The sequence below is a fragment of the Physeter macrocephalus genome, chromosome 14, assembly GCF_002837175.3.
Source record: "Physeter macrocephalus isolate SW-GA chromosome 14, ASM283717v5, whole genome shotgun sequence".
In the NCBI taxonomy this organism is placed as follows: Eukaryota; Metazoa; Chordata; class Mammalia; order Artiodactyla; family Physeteridae; genus Physeter; species Physeter macrocephalus.
The window spans coordinates 39,508,304-39,531,976 of NC_041227.1; the positions used below are offsets into that span (position 1 = coordinate 39,508,304).

General features: G+C 36.4%; 1 protein-coding gene across 3 annotated transcripts in view; it reads left to right on the plus strand.

Moving 5' to 3' along the window:
- MACROD2 (mono-ADP ribosylhydrolase 2) overlaps nucleotides 1–23,673 on the plus strand; it is a 2,044,226-nt gene that overhangs the window by 1,179,131 nt on the left and 841,422 nt on the right. For all 3 annotated transcript variants that reach the window (XM_028499297.2, XM_028499299.2, XM_028499300.1), the window contains exon 6: nucleotides 14,344–14,465. In XM_028499297.2, coding sequence (XP_028355098.1) covers nucleotides 14,344–14,465 — 122 coding nt within the window. The remainder of the gene's footprint in view (nucleotides 1–14,343; nucleotides 14,466–23,673) is intronic.

Consider the following 23,673-nt stretch of genomic DNA (forward strand, 5'->3'; position numbering starts at 1 on the left):
AAAATGCATATAATTTGTATGGGTCTCCAGAAGTATCAAGAAAAAAAGTGTGAAGGTGTATGTTAAGTGAATTCAGATCCACTGAGAGATAGCTGTAACAGAGTATTATCCTGGACAACAAAAGGATTTATATCCAGTAAAAAAGCTGTTAGAGAAAAGAATGATAGTCAATACATGTAGAAGTTAGAAAAAGATGTTCTAACAAGAGAGAGAGAAATAAAAATTCCAGGAAGTTAAAACAAAAATAGAAATTAGGGATGCATAATGGAAAGGAAACAGCTGAAAACTTACTGATGCAAAGAATAAGTCAAGGAAATAGTCTAAAATGTGCAGCAGATAAAATATTATATTTAAGAGAAAGTAAAAACAATTGAGATTTACTCCCAGACATATACAACCCATCTATTAAGACTTCTAGAATGAATGGAGAAAAGGAAAGAGTAGTAATAACTTCATAACTAAAAGAGAAAAAAGAATTCCTGTCCTAAAAGAACCTAGACAGAATTCAGAATTCCAAGTATAAATTGGAAGTTCCTAAAACTTCTGGAGAGGAAAAGAAATCCAGCTCAACTTATGGAGGTGTAAAAATCAAACTAGCTTTTTCTTGTGGTAGAAGGAAATGAAGCAAAATCGTCAAAATTCTGAGAGAAAAATTAATTTGAACCTAGAGTCATATGTGCTGGAAAACTAACATTCAGAAATGAGAATGAACTAAAAGCTTTTGAAAATCTAGTGACTTAGAAAATTCCCAGCTACAGACCATCTCTGAAAGAATTACCCAAATATTTGAGGGAAAAAAAAAAAAAAAGTTTAAGAAAGAGAAAACCAGGGATCCAAGAAATAGTAGAAGCAAAGAAGCCAGTAAAATATAAATTCTGACATAATTGGTTTCTATGAATAGTTATGAATTTTGAGAGTGTAATGATGAAATACTGATTAAATATGAAGGAGCTTATTGTTATCCTATTTATACACACTGTGAATATAATTAACTACAAGTACTAACGATAATCAATCAAGTTAGAGTTCACCTACTACGTGCCAGGTACTGTGCTTGATGCTTTCACATATAATGGCTAATTTATTCCCCATTATGAACTTGAAAAATAAATATTATTCTGTTTTTACAGAGAGGAGAGGAAAGGTAAAATTACTTTTCCCAGTAAAAACTTGTGGGTAAACTTCCCACAAGTTTACCCAGTGAGTGGGATTTTCCACTGGGATGTGAAGACTTGTTTTCTTGCTCTTTCCTGATATCATTCTTTTCTTTTCTTTTTTTTTTTAACATTTTATTGGAGTATAATTGCTTTACAATGGTGTGTTAGTTTCTGCTTTATAACAAAGTGAATCAGCTATACATATACCTATATCCTTATATCTCCTCCCTTTTGCGTCTCCCTCCCACCCTTCATATCCCACCCCTCTAGGTGGTCACAAAGCACGGAGCTGATCTCCCTGTGCTATGCAGCTGCTTCCCGCTAGCTATCTATTTTACATTTGGTAGTGTATATCTGTCCATGCCACTCTCTTACTTCGTCCCAGCTTACTCTTCCCCCTCCCCATGTCCTCAAGTCCATTCTCTACGTCTGCATCTTTATTCCTGTCCTGCCCCTTAGGTTCTTCAGAACCATTTTTTTTTTTTTTTAGATTCCGCATATGTGTTAGCATGCAGTATTTGTTTTCTCTTTCTGACTTTCTTCACTCTGTATGACAGACTCTAGGTCCATCCACCTCACTACAAATAACTCAGTTTCGTTTCTTTTTATGGCTGAGTAATAGTCCCCTGTTATCATTCTATCTGATTGTAATTGCACATTCTAGTGACCATCTTTAGACACTTCTCTATAATATAAAATATTTTCCTACTCATAATAAACTACCCATTCTTTTACTCTGCCTGTTTCTCTCATCATATTATCATATCACTCAAGCATGACCCCATTTCCAAATAAAAATTGGAATTTTTATTCATTGGCCTACACAATAGTATATTACTAGAGAATCAATCACCAGATGTTATTTATTTATTTACATGTATTTCTTTCTTTTAAAATCTGGTATTCATTGCTTAATTATCAAAGCTTCCAGGCAAATATTCCATTGTTAGCATCTGAATTACTATGGAAAGATCTCTTGGTTTTCTTTGAGTGGTTTTACATTAATGGTTTCCACTAAATAATCTTGCAGAGGCACATGTTGACCTCTTTGAATCTTAGCCTCACAATGAATCATATTTTATTTTTATGTTAAGGATAGATTTTTAGAAGACTTGACAAGCACCACAATAAGTTGGGCCTCAATTACTATATATTCTGATTTCCCCATTTCTGTCGTCCCCTCAGTCACCCAGAGTGGAGTTACTTTAGATGAATTTTGACTCTTCCCTTTCTTTTCTCCCTCCCACCTTGAAACCATCATCAAAATTGGCCAGAACCTTTAAGTTTCTTGAATTATCTGTGTCCTTTCTCATTCCTGCCGACCTGGTTTAATGTTAGCTGGTCTCCTTCCCTTTAGTAGCTTCCAACTCATTTTATGAAGAAGGAAGCACAAGGAAGGAAACCGTTTTCATGATTTCTTTTGGGAATGCATGATCCTGAAGGATCCATCTTTGCTTTATCCTGTGATGTCTGGTAGAATTCTTGTTTAAAAAGCTGTGCCTCCCATTTTCTTCTCTACTAGAATCAACTGATCTGGTAGCAGTCATCTTAGACTTTCTTCCTTGAGTCCTAGTTACTAGGAGTGGATATTTATATTTAGGGGATATTTATATTTAGTTACTAGATCTGGACTAGTCTTAAATAAGCAAATTGCTTATTTAAGAAGAGCATCTCTATTCTCAAGAAGTTGGCGAGTAGAAATGATCTGATCACTGTCTCACAGAAGTGGAAAGAGAAATTAAGTTCTAAAGATTGAGAATCTTTATATCCAAAAGACAAAAATTGCATTCAGTTAAGGTTACTCTTGTAAAATCCCTTAACTCATACAAAAGTTGAAACAGAGAAATACAATTTCTTAACAAGACGAGTACGTCTGGTTTTCCGTATAGAGTTGAAAGAGATCACTGTTTCTTCAAACTTGAGAACGAGATGAAGTAGTTAATGGTGCCAATTTTCCATTAGAAGTGGGGATATTTATTTTTAGTTACTAGATCTGCACAGAAAGAAGCTCTAGTGTAGCAACTCTCAAAGCGTGATTTACGGATACCTCTTTCAGGGGATTTGTGAGGCCAATACCATGTTCATAATAATATTCAGAGATTATTTGCATTTTTCACTTTCTTTCTCTCTTGAGTGTACAGTGTAGTTTTCCAGAGGTTACATGACATGTGATAGCATCATTTTCCTGATAGTTAATTGTATATGTGCTTTTGTTTTCTTGTGTGATAGATATGACCCACCAAAACAAAAGCTCTCACATGTCCTCAGTTATTTTTGAGTGTAAAGAGGTTCCAAAACCAAAAAGTTTGAAAACAGCTTCTATTTTGCACAAAGAGCCAATCATGTCTGAGAGGTAGGTGGGAATGCAGTCTGATCTCTTGGAGTCCAGCAATGTAAGTTCATGTTCATGCTAGAGCAAACACTCATTGTGGAAATGTTTAGTGAAATAGTCCTTATTATTTAAATATTTTGTCATTCTCACTCCTTCTAACCCCTTGTTCATATTGTTGAATTCGTATAAGTGAACTCATGAAAAATGAAACTTCACAGTATAGAAATTTCCACGTATTCTTTCTTTTAGAATCAATGTTAATCTAATTCTTAAAACGTTCTGTCTTTCTCAGTTATCTTTTCTAAATACAAGTGTTCCTCTAGAAAATTAGGTGTAGAGCCTTGTGTGGATGTTTATACCATGAAAGTGCAACCCAAAAGAGAGTACAGGTGTAAATGTATGGAGTAGCTGTAGTCCAGTGGTGTCTTATGAATGTACTGGTCTCAGGGAGAAATTAAACCTGGTTTATTTTGATGGAGAGGTGGGTGCATTATACCCAAATGTCACTTTTTAAGAAACACGAGGGCTTCCCTGGTGGCGCAGTGGTTGCGCGTCCGCCTGCCGATGCAGGGGAACCGGGTTCGCGCCCCGGTCTGGGAGGATCCCACATGCCGCGGAGCGGCTGGGCCCGTGGGCCATGGCCGCTGAGCCTGCGCGTCCGGAGCCTGCGCTCCGCAACGGGAGAGGCCACAACAGAGGGAGGCCCGCATACCACAAAAAAAAAAAAAAAAAAAAGAAACACGGAAAGTGATCCTATTAATTTTTTGAGAAGACATGTAGAGAATCTGCAATTTTCCATTTTGTGATTTGAGAGCCAAAACCAATCTCTAGAACAAAGCCAATTTATTCTAAAATGAACCATGTGCAGATGAGGGAAGTGACACATTTTTAAAATGCATTTAATTATCTCTTGCAGAAAAAGGCAAAGGAGTCACTGCACACTTTTTTTTTTTTTTTCTGTTGAAAGTCTTGGGAAAGAATCTTATAGCTTTTACTAAAAAGTGTGATGGTATTAGAATTGTGTGTGTGGGGGTGTGTGGTTTTTTCTTTTTAATTGTAGTGCATTTATTAGGAAATCTTTGATCAGGGTTTGCTGAGTCTTTCTGTGAAGAAACAGATTCTTAGTTCTATAAAAATTATGTTGAATGATCTGAACCAGTCAAACTACATTCCATTGCTTGCTCAGTCTAGTCTGTCCATTTCACCTCATTGTTTTCTCTAATCCAGCTTATCATCTCTGATTAGATTGATTATATCAGGCCAACTTGTATTGAATCACTCACAAATTCACTAATTATCTCTTAGGCAATTGTTCCCATAGAGTTCTTGGCTTTGCAGGAGACTCAGACATAGATTGGTCATGTTTTCTGCAGTGGAAGAGTAGTCTCCACATGAAGACAGGAAACAGAATAACATCACAGAGTTAGAAGGAATCTCGATGCATACATAGTCGTATTTGATTGCCTCTGATGACAGGAAATTCCCTGCCTCCTCAGGCAGAATGCTGTGTTATTGGAGAGCTCTGACTGATGGAATATTCTTAGTTGTGTGTACAGAAATGTTCATGTTAAAAGTCATGTAAATGGTCAAACGAAAGTGTTATTGGAGACCAGAAGAGGAGAATTGAGTTCCGTTTAGTTCATATAGTGCGGTTCATGGATCACATCTTCAAGGAAGGTCAATTCTTTTTGAGTTTCATGGGATGGGAAGGATTTTGAGAGGCAAGGATGGAGGGGCTCTCTTGACACCAGGAAAGGCCTGTAGTCAGAAAAAACACAAGACCTGTTTGGTGTGAGTGAACAGAGCAATTACCTTATGTACCTGGCACTTAGTGGATTTATTTATTTAAAAAAGGAGAGAATTAATGACTAAGTGAATGATTGCAAAAAAAGCCTTTCTAGTCCATACTTGTGGTGGCAAGGGAGCTATAAAGGAAGGTTGTTGACAAACAAGCACACTGACCCCTCTGCACACTTCAGTCCCAGCCTAGATTCCACTTTTGTAGAGTTACCCTGCGGAGGGGACTGACGTTCATTTATTTTTACTCACTACATAGAATTTTTAAAGCCTACTTTCCCCTTGTGTCTTCATAAAGCACTGGTTTTGCATCTCTCTGAAAAGGCTGCCAATTGCCATCCATCCCTTGAACCAGAACAAAGATCTTATTATTGTTTTCCTTGAAAAAGTCATATTGTCTATCTGGACCTCCACCTCCTCTCACCCCTGCTATTGAAGTATTAAAAATGCCATGTATTTGACTCACTTCCTTCTAGGATGTGTTCTCTTTTGGTTCATTCTAAAATGATGGTGAAATGTTGGAATTTTGCAGAAAATTCAGCTTCCCACAGTCTCTCTGAGACCTCTCTCTGTTGGAAATAACGTAATGCAGATGCCCCCAGTACCCTGTGGAATCTCCAAGATTCTATAAATGGCTGACCACAGGATATCCCTTTTATACAAATTTCAATCTATATTATTGCAAATAGACCCTTATGTGTAGGTGTCCAGTTGAAATAGGACACAGTCCCATCAATAGGACTGACCTACAATAAACCTTTGGCAGAAGAGGTAGAGCTAGTAAAAAATTTAAAATGAGCTTTGCCCCTTCCTTCTTTCTTTCTTTTCTTTCTTTTTTTAATATGGAGGATAACATTTTGGTAGAAATTGCTCAAGTATTATTTTAAAACTTGACCCTCACAATTTAAGCTTAAAACTTCACAACTTTGAAGTCAATGAAACATGAAACATATTGTCAGCACAAGATGCCCGAAACGTGGCAACACTGTCACATTTTAATGTAAAAATGGGATTCAAACCTCAAACTGAGCTGGGTGTACTCCTTCAAGCTTTGACAGTGCATTCAGTGTGCCTTTATCAGCTGTAAAATGCAAATGGTGTTTAGCTACTGTGTATTTAATCTTAGACATAGACATAGACGTAGACATTTTATTTAGGGAACCACAGCACCAAGGAGGCTAAGAGAGGTGAACTAGGGTGAACTAGAAGCCCTTTATAACCAAGGACACTGGAGGGAAAACTAACAAAACAGGCTCAACTCACAGACTCAAAGGAAAATGCACTAGAAAATAACATTGTTAAGTGCTGGTTTATCCCAAACTCATGCACAAAGCTGTATGCCTAGTCTTTCGGAGCATGGAAAGAAATCAAACATGCCGCTGAAGAAATGTATGAGAGAATAATCCAAATTTAGAAACATGCTGCAACTGAAATACAATCTAACTGATGTCTGCTGTAGATTGAAAAGGAACGTCTTATGGACAATTGTTTCTTGAAATATAATAAAAACAAGCCCTGAAAATGTGTATCTGAAAACATTGACCTATATGGAGAAAAAAGACAGCATTTACTTTGTAATGCTATCAGGTGGTAATTCAATTTCCCGTTAACCGAACTTCAAGTATTCTGTTTCAGGTTGCAGATTGGTGGTGCTTATCATATAAATTGGCCAATGAGATTTGCAAATAATACTTTTAGTGCTTGGTTTTGTGGTTGTAGCTCTAGAAAAGAAAATCAATTTAATTCCACGCATTGTTTTTTCTCCTTAAAATTCATGCAATTTGAATATGATTGACAGGACACAACATCATTATGCAGTCTGTTAGATGGACCGATTATGCTTATGAATACAAGAGTGGAGTGAATGAAAGCAACGTGTAATTGATTCTACTCCTGGTCTGACTCTTCATTAACAGTTTGAATGTAGCACAGTTGCTTCTCAGATGGAAAATGATGAGAGCAACCTATATGTGTTCCCTCAGTTGTTTTAAAATTCATTATGCTAATATTTTTTCGCAGAATGTTTTTGCTGCATTTGTTTTATCACGCGGAAGTCTGATCGAATCCTAGTAAATGATTCTCCTGCTTTCAATATTTATTTGGCATTCCAATTGCACATTTGTCAATTTACACATTTGGAAATGAAAGCATGCTCCCTCCGGGCACCCCCTTCAAAGACAACCTTCCATCCTACCTTCCTTTTCTATAGACTTCAGACTAACTTCCCAGGATAGAATGAGGTGGGGGGAGCACAAGGTGGTGGTTATAGCTTCAAAACAAAAGAGCTGATTTATAGGCTGATTGATTTCAGAAATAGATGAACAAAATCAGGCTCGATTTGTCTTGCCACACTTTAGTCAGATAAAGTACAAAACGACCTGCCATCCCATTTTGCATACCTCTTGCAGGGCTTGCATTTGAGATGTTGATTAAATGTATAGACCGCATTGCTGTTTTCTTGGCTTTCCTTAAGAAAGGGCTTCAAGTGCATGAAGGCTGCTCTTCCTTTCTGGAATGTGGAGCTGGACAATTCAGGGAAACAACATTATTTTCATTGCTCGCAGTGAGATACGATGCTGATTCTGTAACAGCCATCCCTGCCCTTTCCTTTGCCTACAAATTCCTGCCAGACTTTAAGACAGAAGAAACAACAAAATTAGTGCTGGGCCAGGAAGTTCTGTCTAGGAGCTACAATCGTACTGTGATCTCCAAATTAGATTGTATTTACAATTGATAAGCATATTAATTTCATATTCAGTCTTTCTCTAGCTGTGATTTTTTAATTAAATCAGCAGTTGACTTATTAAGATAATAGGTCTGAGAACTTCATACTGGAAATAGATTTCTTTCTTCTGATGAGAACTTTTAAGATTTACTCTTTTACCAACTTTCAAATATAGTATTAGTATATATAGTATTAGAAACTATAGTCACCATACAGTGCATTATATTCCCAGGACTTATTTATCTTAGAACTGAAAGTTTGTACCTTTTGACCTCCTTCATCCATTCACACATCCCCTCCTGCCCCCAGCCTCTGGCAACCATCGATCTGTTCTCTGTATCTATGAGTTTGCTGGGTTTGTTTTTTTTTTTCTTTTTGGATTCTACATGTAAGTGAGATCATACAGTATTTGTCTTCCTCTCTCTGACTTATTTCACTTAGCATAATGCCCTCAAGTCCCATCCATATTATCACAAGTGGCAGAATTTCCTTCCCTTTTATGGCTGAATAATATTCCATTGTTTACATATATAAAACCTATTTTTTCTATCCATTCATCCATCAGTGGACACTTAGGTTATATCCATATCTTGGCTATTGTAAGTAATGCTGCAGTGAACATGGGGGTGCAGATATCTATTTGAGATGTTTTTCTTTCCTTTGAATAAACACCCAGAAGTGTAATTGTTGGATCATATGGTAGTTCTATTTTTAATTTTTTGAAGAACCTCCATACTGCTTTCATGAATGACTGCATGGAAATAATCATATAAGTTTTTCCTATGATATCTTATTTATCTACCACAACACTTGGTATTTGATAAACATGCTAACCCCCAAAAAGCCCCAGGTGTCTGGGGAATCCCTCATTGTGCCGGTTTTAAAACATGTCCACAGATGCTTTGCTACTTCTCCCATCAAGAGGTGAAGTCTGCATGATTCCGCTTGAAATGGGTGGAATTTTGTGACAGTTGCAACCAATCAGGGTACAGTGGTGGTAACACTGTGTCGCTCTCAAGGCTGGGATAGAAAGGATAACACAGCTTCCACCTCTGGCGCACTTGGTCTTGGAGCCCTGAGCTGTCATGTGAGCAAGCTGACTGTTCTGAGGCTTCCATAAGGAAACCCAAACTGGCCCCCATGGAAAGTCCCTGAGACCACAGGAAGAGGGAGAGATGTCTGGCCGGCCGGCCCTTAGCTGCTGGAACCCACACTATTCCACTGCCAGCCACTACCCAGCTACAACCATATGAGAGGCTCCATGCCAGACCCCCTTAGTTGAGCCATTTCAGAATTGTTGATCCAGAAAAGCCATAAAAAATAATACAGCGTTGTTGTTGTCTTAAGTTATCATGTTTTGGGGTAATTTCTTGCACAGCAATAGCCAATCAGAATTTGCATGTATAAAAAGTATGAGGCTAAAGTAATGGAATTCATGATAAGCATGACAAACTTTATATACACAAATGTATGCCATTTCCTTCAATAAGTAGCCACACTGGGAAAAGTTTATTCATAATCATATTGTCTCTGTGATAGTGTGTCTCCCCACATTGATCTGTGACTTTGGGCATAATTCTTTCTCCTGTGGATCCATTGAGCAAGGGAAAATAGATTAAATTTTCTCTACTGTCCTTTTCATCTCTAAAAATTCTTGACCATTATGCAAAATTCTTTGGTAACTGAGATACCTGAGAAATATGTTCCTGTCCTACATTTTCACTGTAAGGTATCTAGGACTCAGTTTGCATATTAAAATTATAGTAAAACTTTAAATATAGATATAATAAGCCATATAGGTAAAAAAATGCCATTTTTCCTACCATTTAAACCCTACTTTTATCTGAAAATAATTGTTTTATATAAAGAGATTATTGAGAGTAGCAAAATAAAAGAAAAATATACCTAGTGGAGTTATTATTTTAAATCCCTTGAAATTATGTAAATATTTTTAAGTGTATTTTCTTATTTATAGTGATATAAGATCATCTTTAGAAAGCATATTAAGTCTTTATATGTTGTAGGAATATGGTAGATGGAATTCAGGAACTTGGTTTAACCATATGATCTTTGTTTTAATACTTAATTTAATTTTTATATAGGTAACACATTCACATAATTTGAACATCAAAAATATTACTAAACAGTGAAAAGTCTTCTTCCCATATTTGGCCCTATCCTTGTAGTTTTCATAGGTTAACCACTGCTGTTAATTACTTGTTTATCCTCCCAGAGATATTTTATGCATATATTAACTAAAACAAATATGCATTCTTTTCTACACCTGTGGAGGTATTTTTACACTAATGGTACCATGCTTAACATTTCTGCATCTCTTTTCTTCCCTCTCTCCTTCCCTCCCTCCCTCCCTCCCTTCTTTCCTTCCTTCCTTCCTTCCTTCTCTTTCTCTCTCTCTATTTCTTTGTTTCTTTCTTTTTCTTCCATAGTAATATATCCTGAATATCTTTCCATATTCATACATAAATACCTTCATTGTCCTTTTTACAGAAGCATAATGTTTCATTGTATAAATGTACAATTATTTCACTAGTCCCCTATTGATGGACATTTAGGTTGTCTCCAAGCATATCATCCACAGAATATATTCCTAGAAATAGAATTATTACACCAAAAGGAGTCTACATTTGTAATTTGGAAAGATATGGTTAACCACTCTCTCTGGGAATGGTGCCAGTTTGCATTTCATTGTATAGGCATGTTGGAGAAAATTGAACCATTACTGATGTTCATTTGTCTGGAAAATAGTGAATTAGACTACTCAGAACCTATAGCTTAATTCTTGATAGACATGTAGAAGAGGGATGGTATTTGAGAGCTGCAAAGAATCTTAGAGGCCATCTTATTCAACTCCTTCTTTTAGGTTTTAAGACCAAAGCCCAAAGAGAAGAATGACTTGCCCAAGGTCAACAGCTGGTTAGTGACAGATTTGGGACTTCTGACAATTATAATCAGATCTTAGGGCTTACAGTCTAGTGCTCTTTCCACACCAGAGGAAAGATGGTAACTGCCATTCCTGCCTGTGTGCTCAGGATGCCTGGGATGCCGCTGCTGCTGATAATTAGCATTTCTTGAGTGTCTCCATGTACCAGGCATCAGATGAAACACTTCTATTTACATTATCTTATCTATACCGTGGAATCCACAAATTCATGTGCAAGTTAATTCCATAAATTGAATGCATGTATCTCGTGTATCTCACATGCATATGTCCGCTCTGAAGATTGTAATGTGTTTAATAAAATGTAAATTAATACAAAGCATCATTGAAGTTTTAATAGCTGTTTTTCTCTAACTTGTTCTCCATCAGTGGATTTTGAAACTACTACTGTGAAAGGGTAGACCATAAGACTTTTGATATTAAAAAGAGGTATTTGGTATTTGATAAACATGCTTATACTCAAAAAGCTTGAGAGCCACTTAACAGTGTTTAAAGTCCTTTTAACTGCCCAGACATCATTCTGTACTCCATCTGTCTCCATTACAAGGTTAAATATTAATGATGCCACAAGCACAGAAGAGACCACAGAGATCATCTAAGCAGCTGATTCATTTTGTGGATAAGGAAACCAAGGCAGGGACCAATGAAAGGATGGCTTCATATGGGTTACTCCACTAGTCAGGGCTGGAGCTGGAATCAGAAGGCAGGCCTCCTGACTGAATTTTATAACAGGAAAAGGGGGAACTCCTTGGTGTAAAAGAGTCACCCAGAAGTACTATAAACAATTAAAATAATGAAGAAAATTTCCTTTCGAGCTTTACATTGATTCACCTCCAGGTTTGTGGATCTGAGAGGTCGTTATATTGGTCAATAATAACACTTGATCTTGGATGCTGTGAATTTAATACATAACCATAACCAACAGAGATCAATATTTTGATGTTGAGGATGCTCTTTTATTGGCTGTCCTCAGACTTAAATTAAATGGAGAACTGAAGAAATGAAAGGAATAATTTTTCAAAAATGCCATGTAAGTTTTATGGAGAAAGATGGCTAAGGGAGAAAGCAAAGGAAACATTTATTTATTATGTCATTATTTCCTGCCCTTATGGACTTCTCTCTTTCTCTCTCTCTCTCTCTCTCTCTTCTTCCCATTAATGCCCCTAAGCCCTGTGTTCAGTTGGCAAAAGTAGACACATCTTTATGACCTGGATAAGAGACATTTATTCTTGACCTTCTCCATCCACAAAATAAGGAAACCAAAGTCATGTCCTGTTGCTCTTTTATATGGTTATTTGATGGACAGAGGCAATGGGAATGAGGTTTAAGAAAACAAATAAAACAAAAAACATAGATTTCACCTTCAACAATGGCAAGGGGGGTGCCAAAATTGCCCTGGAATAACAGGGCACAGGTTAATTTGTGGAAACTTAGGCCCATGAGGGACTCTGCAAACCTTAGGTTTAGTCAAATGTATTTTGGAAACAAAGCATTCTGTGTTCATCACCCGCCTCCCTTGCGGAGACTCACAATTCATTGTAGCATCCTAAGTGTCCAGAGGAACCCTACACTAAGGTAACTGATTGACTTAATCTCACCTGGTGATCCCCAAATTGAATTGACCTTTAAACCCATATCTTACTGAACCTGCTTTGGGAAATCCTGTTGCAATTCTTATTTGTTATTACAAAAAAAATATTAGTGTGTGTGTCTGTGTGTGTGTGTGTGTCTCTGCGGTTTTGTTTTGTTTTGTTTTGTTTTTCGCTAAATACAACCTAATCTCCCTTTATCCTCTCGTTCTATTAATATGTCATAGCGGTTCTCACTTTAAAGCCAGGTTTGTCTGTGAAATAACATCTGCATAAACTCACTAATGAGGTTTCTGCCTATTTTGATGACAAGATATCATCTTCAACATTATCTGACAAGGGTTTAAATACTGTTTAAAGTCGTTAAAAGTTGAAATCAACATTTGGGGATTTTCTCAACATTAAATAATACTCTCGACATTTAGCAGACAATTAACAAAGATCTTTCTCTTAGTGATTTATTTTCTGCTATTTAAATTTCATATGCAATTTAAAACTATTCCATAGTCGCATTTTGGTAAAGCATTCTTATTCTCTTGTTACTGTTTTTGAAATTAAGCCAAAGCAAGTCATTTATTTTCATGATAATATTCTAATGACCGAATTTCTCTTTTGATCAAAGTTGATTAGTTATTGTTACTCACATCATTTAAATGAGTTTATAATCCAGATTAACAGATAAGACTGAGAAGCAGGAGTTACAAGGCATTTTCAAGTAATTTGGATTAAAATTTGGTTTATTTCTTACAACCTTTATTGACTTAAAATGAGGACAGTTCTATTTAATTAAGTTCCTAAACTTAAATGTTTATGTATACCACAATGGCTGGTTTTATATGCCAAAACAAAAAATTTTAATTTTGTGTTTTAAATATAAATAGAGGATGAAAAGTACAGATTGATTTTTGAAAGTTTTAATATAGTGAAAAATAGAAGTTAAGTAATTATTAGGAACCATTATCCCCAGCATACCTCATGTGTGTGAGGATCATAGATTGCATTGTAAATTGGTAGGGATGTTTAAAAATTATTCCTTTTATAACGCATATATGTGGAATCTAGAAAAATGGTACAGATGAACCGGTTTGTAAGGCAGAAATAGAGACACAGATGTAGAGAACAAACATATGGACACCAAGGGGGGAAAGGGGTGGTGGTGGTGGTGTGATGAATTGGGAGATTGGGATTGACATGTATACACTAATATGTATAAAATAGATTACTAATAAGAACCTGCTGTATTAAAAAATAAATTAAATTAAAAAATAACCCTTTTAGTGTTATTACTGATTATTATAAATTCTTTTGACATATTTCCAGAAACTTGCCCTTCTTTCTTGTGTACAATGCCTGATACTATTGTCTTATTCATAAGTAAAGTGATGTGTAACATTGGTACTTCCTTCCCATGTCAATTCAGAATGTTCATTTTGTAGGCAACTATTTCTCAGTTTATTTCCCACTGAGGATTTGTCTTCTACCAGCGTGCCAGTTATTCACACCTCATATTATAATCTGTTATGCTTGGATCTGACCAGTAGCGATGGAACAATTTACTGGTAGGGGATTCCTCTTCACAATTATCACCTTCCTGGAAAACTGCCTACTTTAAAAAGCTGTGCTATCTAAAATCTTTTACCAGAGAAGCATTTGCATCATCAGTATTTCTTAGCTTGCTTGTCTCCAAGCTCCAACACAAATACCTAAAATAAATAAAGCACCAATTATGTGAAAAGTGAAAAATATCTTGCTTATCCTATTTTTCCTTCCTTTTGCATTTACAGATGTTATCCATACCGTAGGACCAATAGCCAGAGGCCATATTAATGGTTCCCACAAGGAAGACCTTGCAAATTGCTATAAATCATCTCTGAAACTGGTGAAAGAAAATAACATCCGATCAGTTGTAAGTGCTTTTATGCTTCTTATTTCTTATTCTTTTTCAGCCTTTATATACTGCAAAATCAATCTTGTCCAAAATGAGGGTAGAATATCATTTCTATAATTCTAAAAGCTAAGTTTAATGACCTTAGTACGTGATGTAGTCTATCAGTTATTGTGACTCCACTCATTTGTGTGTCCTAAATATTTGCCTAAAAGTTTTAGAATTTAAAGGTATAGAGTCCCAGAACTGGAACCATCACATCTAATTTATTTTCTCCCTGTTGCCATTATCTTTTGAAGAAAATGTTTGTGAGTGTGTGTGTGTGTGTCTGTGTGTGTGTGAGTGTGTGTGTATGTGTTTTAACTTGAAAGATGTTATTCTTTTAGATTGATTTTGGTCTTCCTAAACTAATACTCTGTAGTTGGGTATGCCACATCCCTTCTTAGTTTTATCAATTTAGATGGGAGAGTTCAGAAAATGTGGATCTAATCTATTTCCTTAGCAGTAGGCTGAGATGAAAGGGGGTCTCCTCTAGCTGGATTTGGAGGTATTTATTCACCTGCTTTTCTTTTGCAACATGCCCTACATTTATTACATCTCAATTACACCAGTAAAATAAAACTATGAGAAAAATGAGAGTGTAAATACCCAATCGTAAGTTAATTTGGGCAGAATCCCTTGGGTTTTTCAGATAGATGTTTAACCTTGCTGAAATCATGGAACAGGAAGATAGTTAAACACTTGACTTCTTAGCAGGCTGAATGGATCAGCATTGCTTGCGAGTTCACAGAAGTGGTGGTTTTATTATTTGCATGAAGGAGCATTGAGAGTCAGACACATTTAGATAACCCTGGATGGTTGCTGTACTTTTCATGCATGATTATAATTATGAAGTGCCTTTTCCAATGTGAGTTTGCTTAAAATAAGACAACTTTTTTTCAAGCCAGTTATACTGCTTTTTACATCTTTGCCTACTTGTTAACAGAGCTAGATATTTCATTTCACTCTTTGATTTTTAAAAATTTTCTCTTTGCAAATGAATCAATAAGTTAGACACTATTTTGTCTTAGAGGAGAAAGCTGAAGTTCAAAGAGGGAGCAAAGTAAGCTACTAAAGCAATTGACTCATTTTGTTCTCTAAAGGAAAATAAGAAAAATCAAAACAAGTGTGCACATTCTGGGAATAATTAAAATTTTGTCAATATAGCTTATTGATTAAAAGAGGCAAATGGGGCTGAAGTGCTAAGAAAAATGGATATGTATAGAAGTTTCCAACTTGGGAAATATGGACCTTGAGACCTGAAGAGAATTTGCTAACAAATTCACTGGCATCTCTAATGATTTTCTTGAAGTCAGTAAAAAGTAAGAAGAGACTAGCCCATTAGAAACAGTGTAAAAACATCACCCATCCTTTTAACAGAAAAAATATACATCCCTAACTATGATGACCTTAAAATAATCACATCTGCTGTTACTGTACTTGCTACCATGAGGTAAAGAGTGGAAGAATTATCGACTAAGTTAAATTAACTTTTATCAGATGCCCTACAATGTGATACTCTAGTCATCCTGAGATTAGAATTGGGTCTATTCTATGTTACCATGTTTGATGATGATTTTGAGGGGTTAATTACATGTTACTTGGATAAAATTAGCACGTGGTGGCACTAAACTGAAGTCACTGTAATATTAGTAAATAAAAATGGAGATGGAAAATATCTGCAAAATATGAAGGAAAATATCCAGCTAAATTAATCACCACGTTCTTACATGGTTGACTGGAGTTGCCGTCAAATATCTTGTCTCATATTCTTAAAAAAATCTGCCTTCCTTGCTACTTTCTTTCTTTTCTTTTTTTTATTGAACAATATTGATTTACAGTGTTGTATTGAATATAGTTACCTGTGCTATACAGTAGGACCTTGTTTATCTTGTTTATATACAGTGGTGTATATATGCTAATCCCAAGCTCCTAATTTTTCCTGCCCCTTTGGTAACCATAAGTTTGTTTTCTGTGTCTGTGAGTCTGTTTTTGTTTTATAAATAAGTTCATTTGTATCATTCTTTTATACTCCACATATAAGTGATATCATATGGTATTTGTCTTTCTCTGTCTGACTTACTTCACTTAGTATGATAATCTCTAGGTCCATCCATGTTGCTGCAAATGGCATTATTTCATTCTTTTTATGGCTTTCCATTTTGTATATGTACCACATCTTCTTTATTGATGTCCATCTGTTGATGGACATTTAGGTTGCTTCCATGTCTTGCCTATTGTAAACAGTGCTGCTATGAACACTGGGGTGTGTGTATATTTTCAAATTATAGTTTTTTCCAGCTATATGTCCAGGAGTGGGATTGCTGGATCATATGGTAACTCTATTTTTTTTTTTTTTTTTTTGTGGTATGCGGGCCTCCCTCTGCTGCGGCCTCTCCCGTTGCTGGTCAGAGCCCGCCAGAGGGCTCATCGCCTGGAGCCAGGTGGAAGGGCAGAAAGCCCTGCAGAGCACCGGGCGGCCAGATGAGCGCTTCATTTGAGGTTGCTCTTACATCATCTCGTTTGTGATAATCACTTGTACACTTTAAGCGTTGCGGAGCACAGGCTCCGGACGCGCAGGCTCAGCGGCCATGGCTCACGGGCCCAGCCGCTCCGCGGCACGTGGGATCCTCCCAGACGGGGGCGCGAGCTCGGTTCCCCTGCATCGGCAGGCGGACGCGCAACCACTGCGCCACCAGGGAAGCCCTGGTAACTCTATTTTTAAAGGAACCTTCATACTGTTCCCCATGGTGGCTGCCTTTCTTTCATTTCTTGCAGGAGGAAATGGGGCTTTCTACTTCATATGGAATGTCATGTTCTTGACCAACATTAAAAAAAATAATGATGCTAATGTCATCAAATCCTTGTCATATGGGGGGAAATGGAAAATTCTTAGAAATGTTATCATGACTGGATACATCTTTTATTGTGCAGGCTTCCACTTTATAGACATTACTATAGATGGGGAGAGATGTCTGATATCAAAATCCTGGTTAGTAAGATGGAAAATAAAGTTAACTTGAACTCATTTATATGCATGTCAAAGAAAATGTCTCATAAACCCTTTTATCAGATCAGCTTAGTGTGACCATGGAAAAGTCATGTCAGTATTTTGTAGCCTCAGTTTCCATACACAAAGAATCAGTAAATTATTACTGTCTAAATCATGAGGCTACTATGGGGATCAGTTGAAATAATGGATGTAAAATAACTGGAAAATGTATTCTCTATAAAAGTATTTGATAATATTACTTCAAGTGTAAGATATTTTCACAGTTTATGATTTGGCAAATGTAGGAGATTGAGATCATTCTTGCTTTGATATTCTGAAACCCAGACCTCTAGACATTATCATATCATTTCTTGATGTTTTTATACAGAAATAAATTATCATGAAGTACCCAGTTAGTATATTTGTAAAGGAAAATCTCAATTTTTTCTTCCTCCTATGTAGGGAAAAATCTCATTCTTCCCTAGTGTGTGTTCCTTCCCTGTGAGTCTCCTTTACTACTCACACAGAACAGTTCACTCATGACATTTCTGGTCACCAAATGTGTGGAGGTTTTTCCCACACTAAGCAATTCACTGCAACCCCACCTAGGTGTCCTATAATTTATCTCGGTTCTGACACTGTGTACCTGGAGATAGTGTCAGACCCCATAGATTCAGGGCTCAGTCCCACAAGACTGCCACCCCCTTCCCCGCCCTTCACACATACCATTAAGATGCCAGTTGCAAGCTCAGGTTGTCAAATTTGCTTCTGACCTACTAGCTATAGATTGGAAGGTCCAACGACCCTCTGCTTGGGTTCAGTTAATTTGCAAGAGCAGGTCACAGAACTCAGGGAGACATTTACATACATGTACCAGTTTATCAAAGGATGTGATAAAGGATTCAGATGAACAGCCAGATGAAGGGATACATAGGACGAGGTCTGGGTGGGTCCGGAGCACAGGAGCTTCTGTCCCCGTGCAGTTGGGGTGGGTTTTTATCCTCCTGGTGTGGTTGTGTGCACCCACTAGAAGCTCTCCAAACCCCAAACTATTGGGGTATTACGGAGACTTACTCACATAGGCATGATCAATCATTAACTCCATTTCCAGCCCCTCTCCCTTGTCTGGAGGATGAGGGATGGGAATGAAAATTCCAAGCTTCTAATCATGTCTCAAGTCATCCAGAAGCCCACTCAGAGTCAATTCATTAGGACAAAAGATTCTTCTAGTGCTCTTATCACTTAGAAATTTACAAGAGGTTTAGGAGCCCTGTGTCAGGCATGGGATCAAAGACAAATACTAAAACAAAAGATGCTCCCAGTATTCTTATCACTTCAGAAATTACAAAGGTTTCTGGAGCTCTGTGCCAGTAACTAGGGACAGAAACCAACATATATTTTCTATTATCTCATACTACTGTGTTTATTTAGGCAATTAAAACTATTAATGTTGCTAATAATGATTAATATCATCTTATTCATAATCAATAATAATATCATTGTTAATATTACCAACTCATGTGTGTATTGACAGCACAAACATGCCACAAACCTTTATTGCTCAGTAGATGCACTGAATTGAATTAAATTATACTAATCTTGTCACCACATGCAGCTGTCTTAAATTTGTAGTCTAATTTTTAACTTAAAAAAATACTCTTATGTTACCATGGTTTCTTCCACTATGTGTTGTTTTACAATAAAGCTACAAAAATAAATAAGGAGTAACTAGCTAAGGTGGGGTAGCAGATGTGTAACAAAGTGGCTATACGGCAGTGGGGTAAATGCCATAAAGGGAATGTATTACTCTACTGGTCTGGATCAGCAAGGCTGTGCTACACCTACAAATAACCTCAAAATCTTAGTGGCCTACATTCAGAGACCCTGTCTTATAGGCATTGCACTTTCTCTGGGCTCTGCTATTTGGAGCTGACAACCTCCTCAGCCATGAAACTTTGCAAAATCATGCATAAACCTTTTACTGTCTCAGATTTGAAGTGACACACATAATTTCTGCTTCCATTTAATTGGCCAGAACTATTCACATAGTCCTGCCTACCTGCAAGTGGGCCAGGGAAATGTCTGTGAATAAGTGAAATATTTGATGGTACCACTTTTCTGCCAAAATGAAACCAAAGGCTTTGGTGTCACAGCAGAGGGGTCAGAGATGTCTGCTTTACTCTAATTTCTCTGAAGGAATATACTCTTCAAAATTTTGCTGGCGGTAAACCAAATAATATGATCATATATTTATTTAATAAATAATAAGACCTACTGTGTTCCAAGACACTTTTAGATATCTCCTAAGACCTAGAGGATATAATGTTTACCTTCAAGTATATAATTTGTCTCAATCTCCTGACCATCCAGACAAATAAATAGACCAGATCGTCATGTCCATTGTATGATTTGAGAGTACTCTCTTGTTCTCTCATCACTTTTAAATATCTTCCCATGGAAGCCTGAAATTCTTTAATAATGAGTAATTTATGACGGTCAGGAATTGTTCTTTCTCTGCAATTTTCCTTTAAAATGCAAATACTCAGGAGATCAGCAGATGATTAATTTCCTAATACCTTAATTTGAAGAAATTTATCAAATTACTTTTCACTTTGGCAGGATAAATTAGAGGATAATAAAAGTACCAGACACCTCAGCCTGAGGGAGAATTGGAAGGGAGGTTGGGAGAAACAGGAAACAAAGTGGGGTACAAAGAAATTTCACTGACCTTCCAGTTGTGCTAAAAGGAGATACTTTTTAAATAGAGAAGAAGGAAAAGTGAGTCACATAATTATCTAGAAATAAGGTAGTTACTTGGTTACTGGATGTGACATTTGTGGATACAATATTTTACTATGAAAAAAATAATATTCCTTTTATTAATTTAGACGAGAAAATTTCTTTAAATTTTTCTCCTGTATCCATTCTTTGTGGTAACTTTTTTCAATATGTACCCACATGTTTGCTTTAGGTTGTAAAAGAATAAAAATAAATTAATCAATAAATCTAATGGTTCATTTTACAGTGGCAGCTCTCTTCTATGAATTATTAATTAGCTTTATTAATACCAAGAATGTTTAAATTTAGGGTTTTAATCATGCAAACTTACCACAGAGAGTTTCAGGTGAAAAATCTGACCAATCTTTCATGCATCCTAGATGTGGTTTGTGCAAGTACCTTGTTCCGTCCAACTTACTTCAAACATTGATTCAGTTATTTTCCTCCAACCATGAGTTCCCCTTGGGAAAAATTCAAATATATGCAAATTTACTTTGGTATACATTCTTGACAACCTTGAGAATGTTGATTCCAGTATAAGCAAAAAGCGTAAGTCACCATGTAGGGGATAATTAGAAATAGAATGAACTGAAAATGGGCATAGGAAAGAAAATGAAAGAAAAGTCAAGGAGGGTGCAGATTTTCTCAGTAAAACATTGGAAAAGATAAAGGTAGATGTCAAAAAATAGATCCAGGTCTTAGAACCACAGTATTCTAATGCATGTAACTTGAGAAATGAATAATCAGTTGCTCATGAAGTCAAGCAACAGAATGATTTTGATTTCTAGGACAATGTTATGTCCTGAGAAAATGAAAAGGGTGTTGTGGCACTGGAGGAGGACTGAACATATACAGAATATCCTTTTGAATGTATATTAGCTAAAATATGCAAATGGAAATTATTTATATTGGTGAAACCTCAGGAGCAGAGGTAGGGTTGAAGACAGGAAGGAAAAATTTCAATGGAGAAAGGGCTGATAAATAGAGGTTAATAATACTGTACCCATTATCACTAGATGCTGATGTAGAGTTATTAAAATAGCATAGGTATTATCTTATATGTCTTGCTGCTTTTATCGTTTTTTGTTTAAGTGAACATAGAAATATATTATAAGGATTTTTATGTTATTCTTGACCTCTATTTCTCTCTCTTTTTTTTTTAACAATATGATTTAAAATTTCTCAATGTCAAATTCTTTTACCACCAGGTTCAATTTTAGGAACCTCATCCATGCTGTTCAAAGTGATCTCTTCTCTCAGCATCAGTTAAAAGGCATAAATTCATGTTTGTCAGTGATATTAGGTATTCAAGAAAACTCCTTTTAAATGACAAAATATAGTGTACCCAGTTTGATATTCTTTGAGTGAAAACATATAATAAAAAATAGATGTTTTTATTAAAATGATTAGTATGTGAAAATAAACCAGATTTTATGTAGGTTAAAAAATGATTTTCCCACGAAGTATAGGTAATAATTGATATATGAATTTGGTAGCTTTCTGTGATTTATGGGCAGACTAGAAGATAGTTGTTTGTTTGAATGGTGTATACCACTGTGGTTTCCATATGAGTGTGATGCTAGATGATTTATGGACTGAAAACAATTGTAAATCTTCACTGGTAGGAAACATCCAATGCCCATAGAGATGCCTCAAAGCTAGATGATGTTCCCTCCATGTCATACGTTTTGAGAAGTAATACTTTCCAATGGAAGAGATGCTGGACCTACAGCACCTCTAGGCACTGTGGCAATAAGCAATTTTGGAATGCTGCATTTAATTGTTTCACTGTAGTGTAGGTTTTCATTTTAAGACATAGTCAAGTGAATCTTATTTTCTTATACAAGTTCCCTTCTGAGAGGGTTGCCATGGCAATGAGTTCTCAGCCTGAAATTCTTAAATGCTGGTTTTATTTCATTATCTGAGTTTCCTTTATAGGCCACATCAATCAATGCAGTCCTTTCTACAAGAAGACTTCTGCAGCCTTAAAAAGCAGACCCTTTAATTTGTTACATCTTCTCCTCCGACTACTTTGATATCACAGTTCTGGTTTTTTGTTTTTTGTTTTTGTAGTCAATGTGTATATCATTTTACTTTATTTTTTTTTGACATTGTTTGAGATTTTATTTTAATCTGAAGGCAAACTGAAGGCATATTTTCAGCACTTTAAAATGGGATTAAAGGGCTTCCCTGGTGGCGCAGTGGTTGCGCGTCCGCCTGCCGATGCAGGGGAACCGGGTTCGCGCCCCGGTTTGGGAGGATCCCACATGCCGCGGAGCGGCTGGGCCCGTGAGCCATGGCCGCTGGGCCTGCGCGTCCGGAGCCTGTGCTCCGCAACGGGAGAGGCCACAGCAGAGGGAGGTCCGCATACCAGAAAAAAAAAAAAAAAAATGGGATTAAATAATATAATTTTGTTATTCCATGTAGCTTCCATGCAAATAGTGTATATGTCCCCATGTATGTATATATGTATGTTTTTGTGTCTATATCTATATCTATCTATATCTATCTATATCTATCTATCTATCTATCTATCTATCTATCTATCTATCTATCTATCTATCTATCTATCTATCTATCTATCTATCTATCTATCTATCTATCTATCTATCTATCTATCTATCTATCTATCTATCTATCTATCTATCTATCTATCTATCTATATATCTCCTACTGGTTCTATTTCCCTGGTAGAACTCTAACCAGTACAGATTTTGGTATCCTTATATCTTTATTTGTTTGTTCATTTGTTTGTTTGTTTTAACATCTTTATTGGAGTATAATTGCTTTACAATGGTGTGTTAGTTTCTGCTTTATAACAAAGTGAATCAGTTATACATATACAGCTTCCCACTAGCTATCTATTTTACGTTTGGTAGTGTATATATGTCCATACCACTCTCTCACTTTGTCACAGCTTAGCCTTCCCCCTCCCCATATCCTCAAGTCCATGCTCTAGTAGGTCTGTGTCTTTATTTCCGTCTTACCCCTAGGTACTTCATGACCTTTTTTTTTTTTCCTGTATTCCATATATATGTGTTAGCATGCGGTATTTGTTTTTCTCTTTCTGACTTACTTCACTCTGTATGACAGTCTCTAGGTACATCCACCTCACTACATATAACTCAATTTCGTTTCTTTTTATGGCTGAGTAATATTCCATTGTATATATGTGCCACATGTTCTTTATCCATTCATCTGTTGATGGACCCTCAGGTTGCTTCCATGTCCTGGCTATTGGAAATAGAGATGCAATGAACATTTTGGTACGTGACTCTTTTTGAATTATGGCTTGCTCAGGGTATATGCCCAGTAGTGGGATTGCTTGGTCATATGGTAGTTCTATTTGTAGTTTTTTAAGGAACCTCCATACTGTTCTCCATAGTGGCTCTATCAATTTACATTCCCACCAACAGTGCA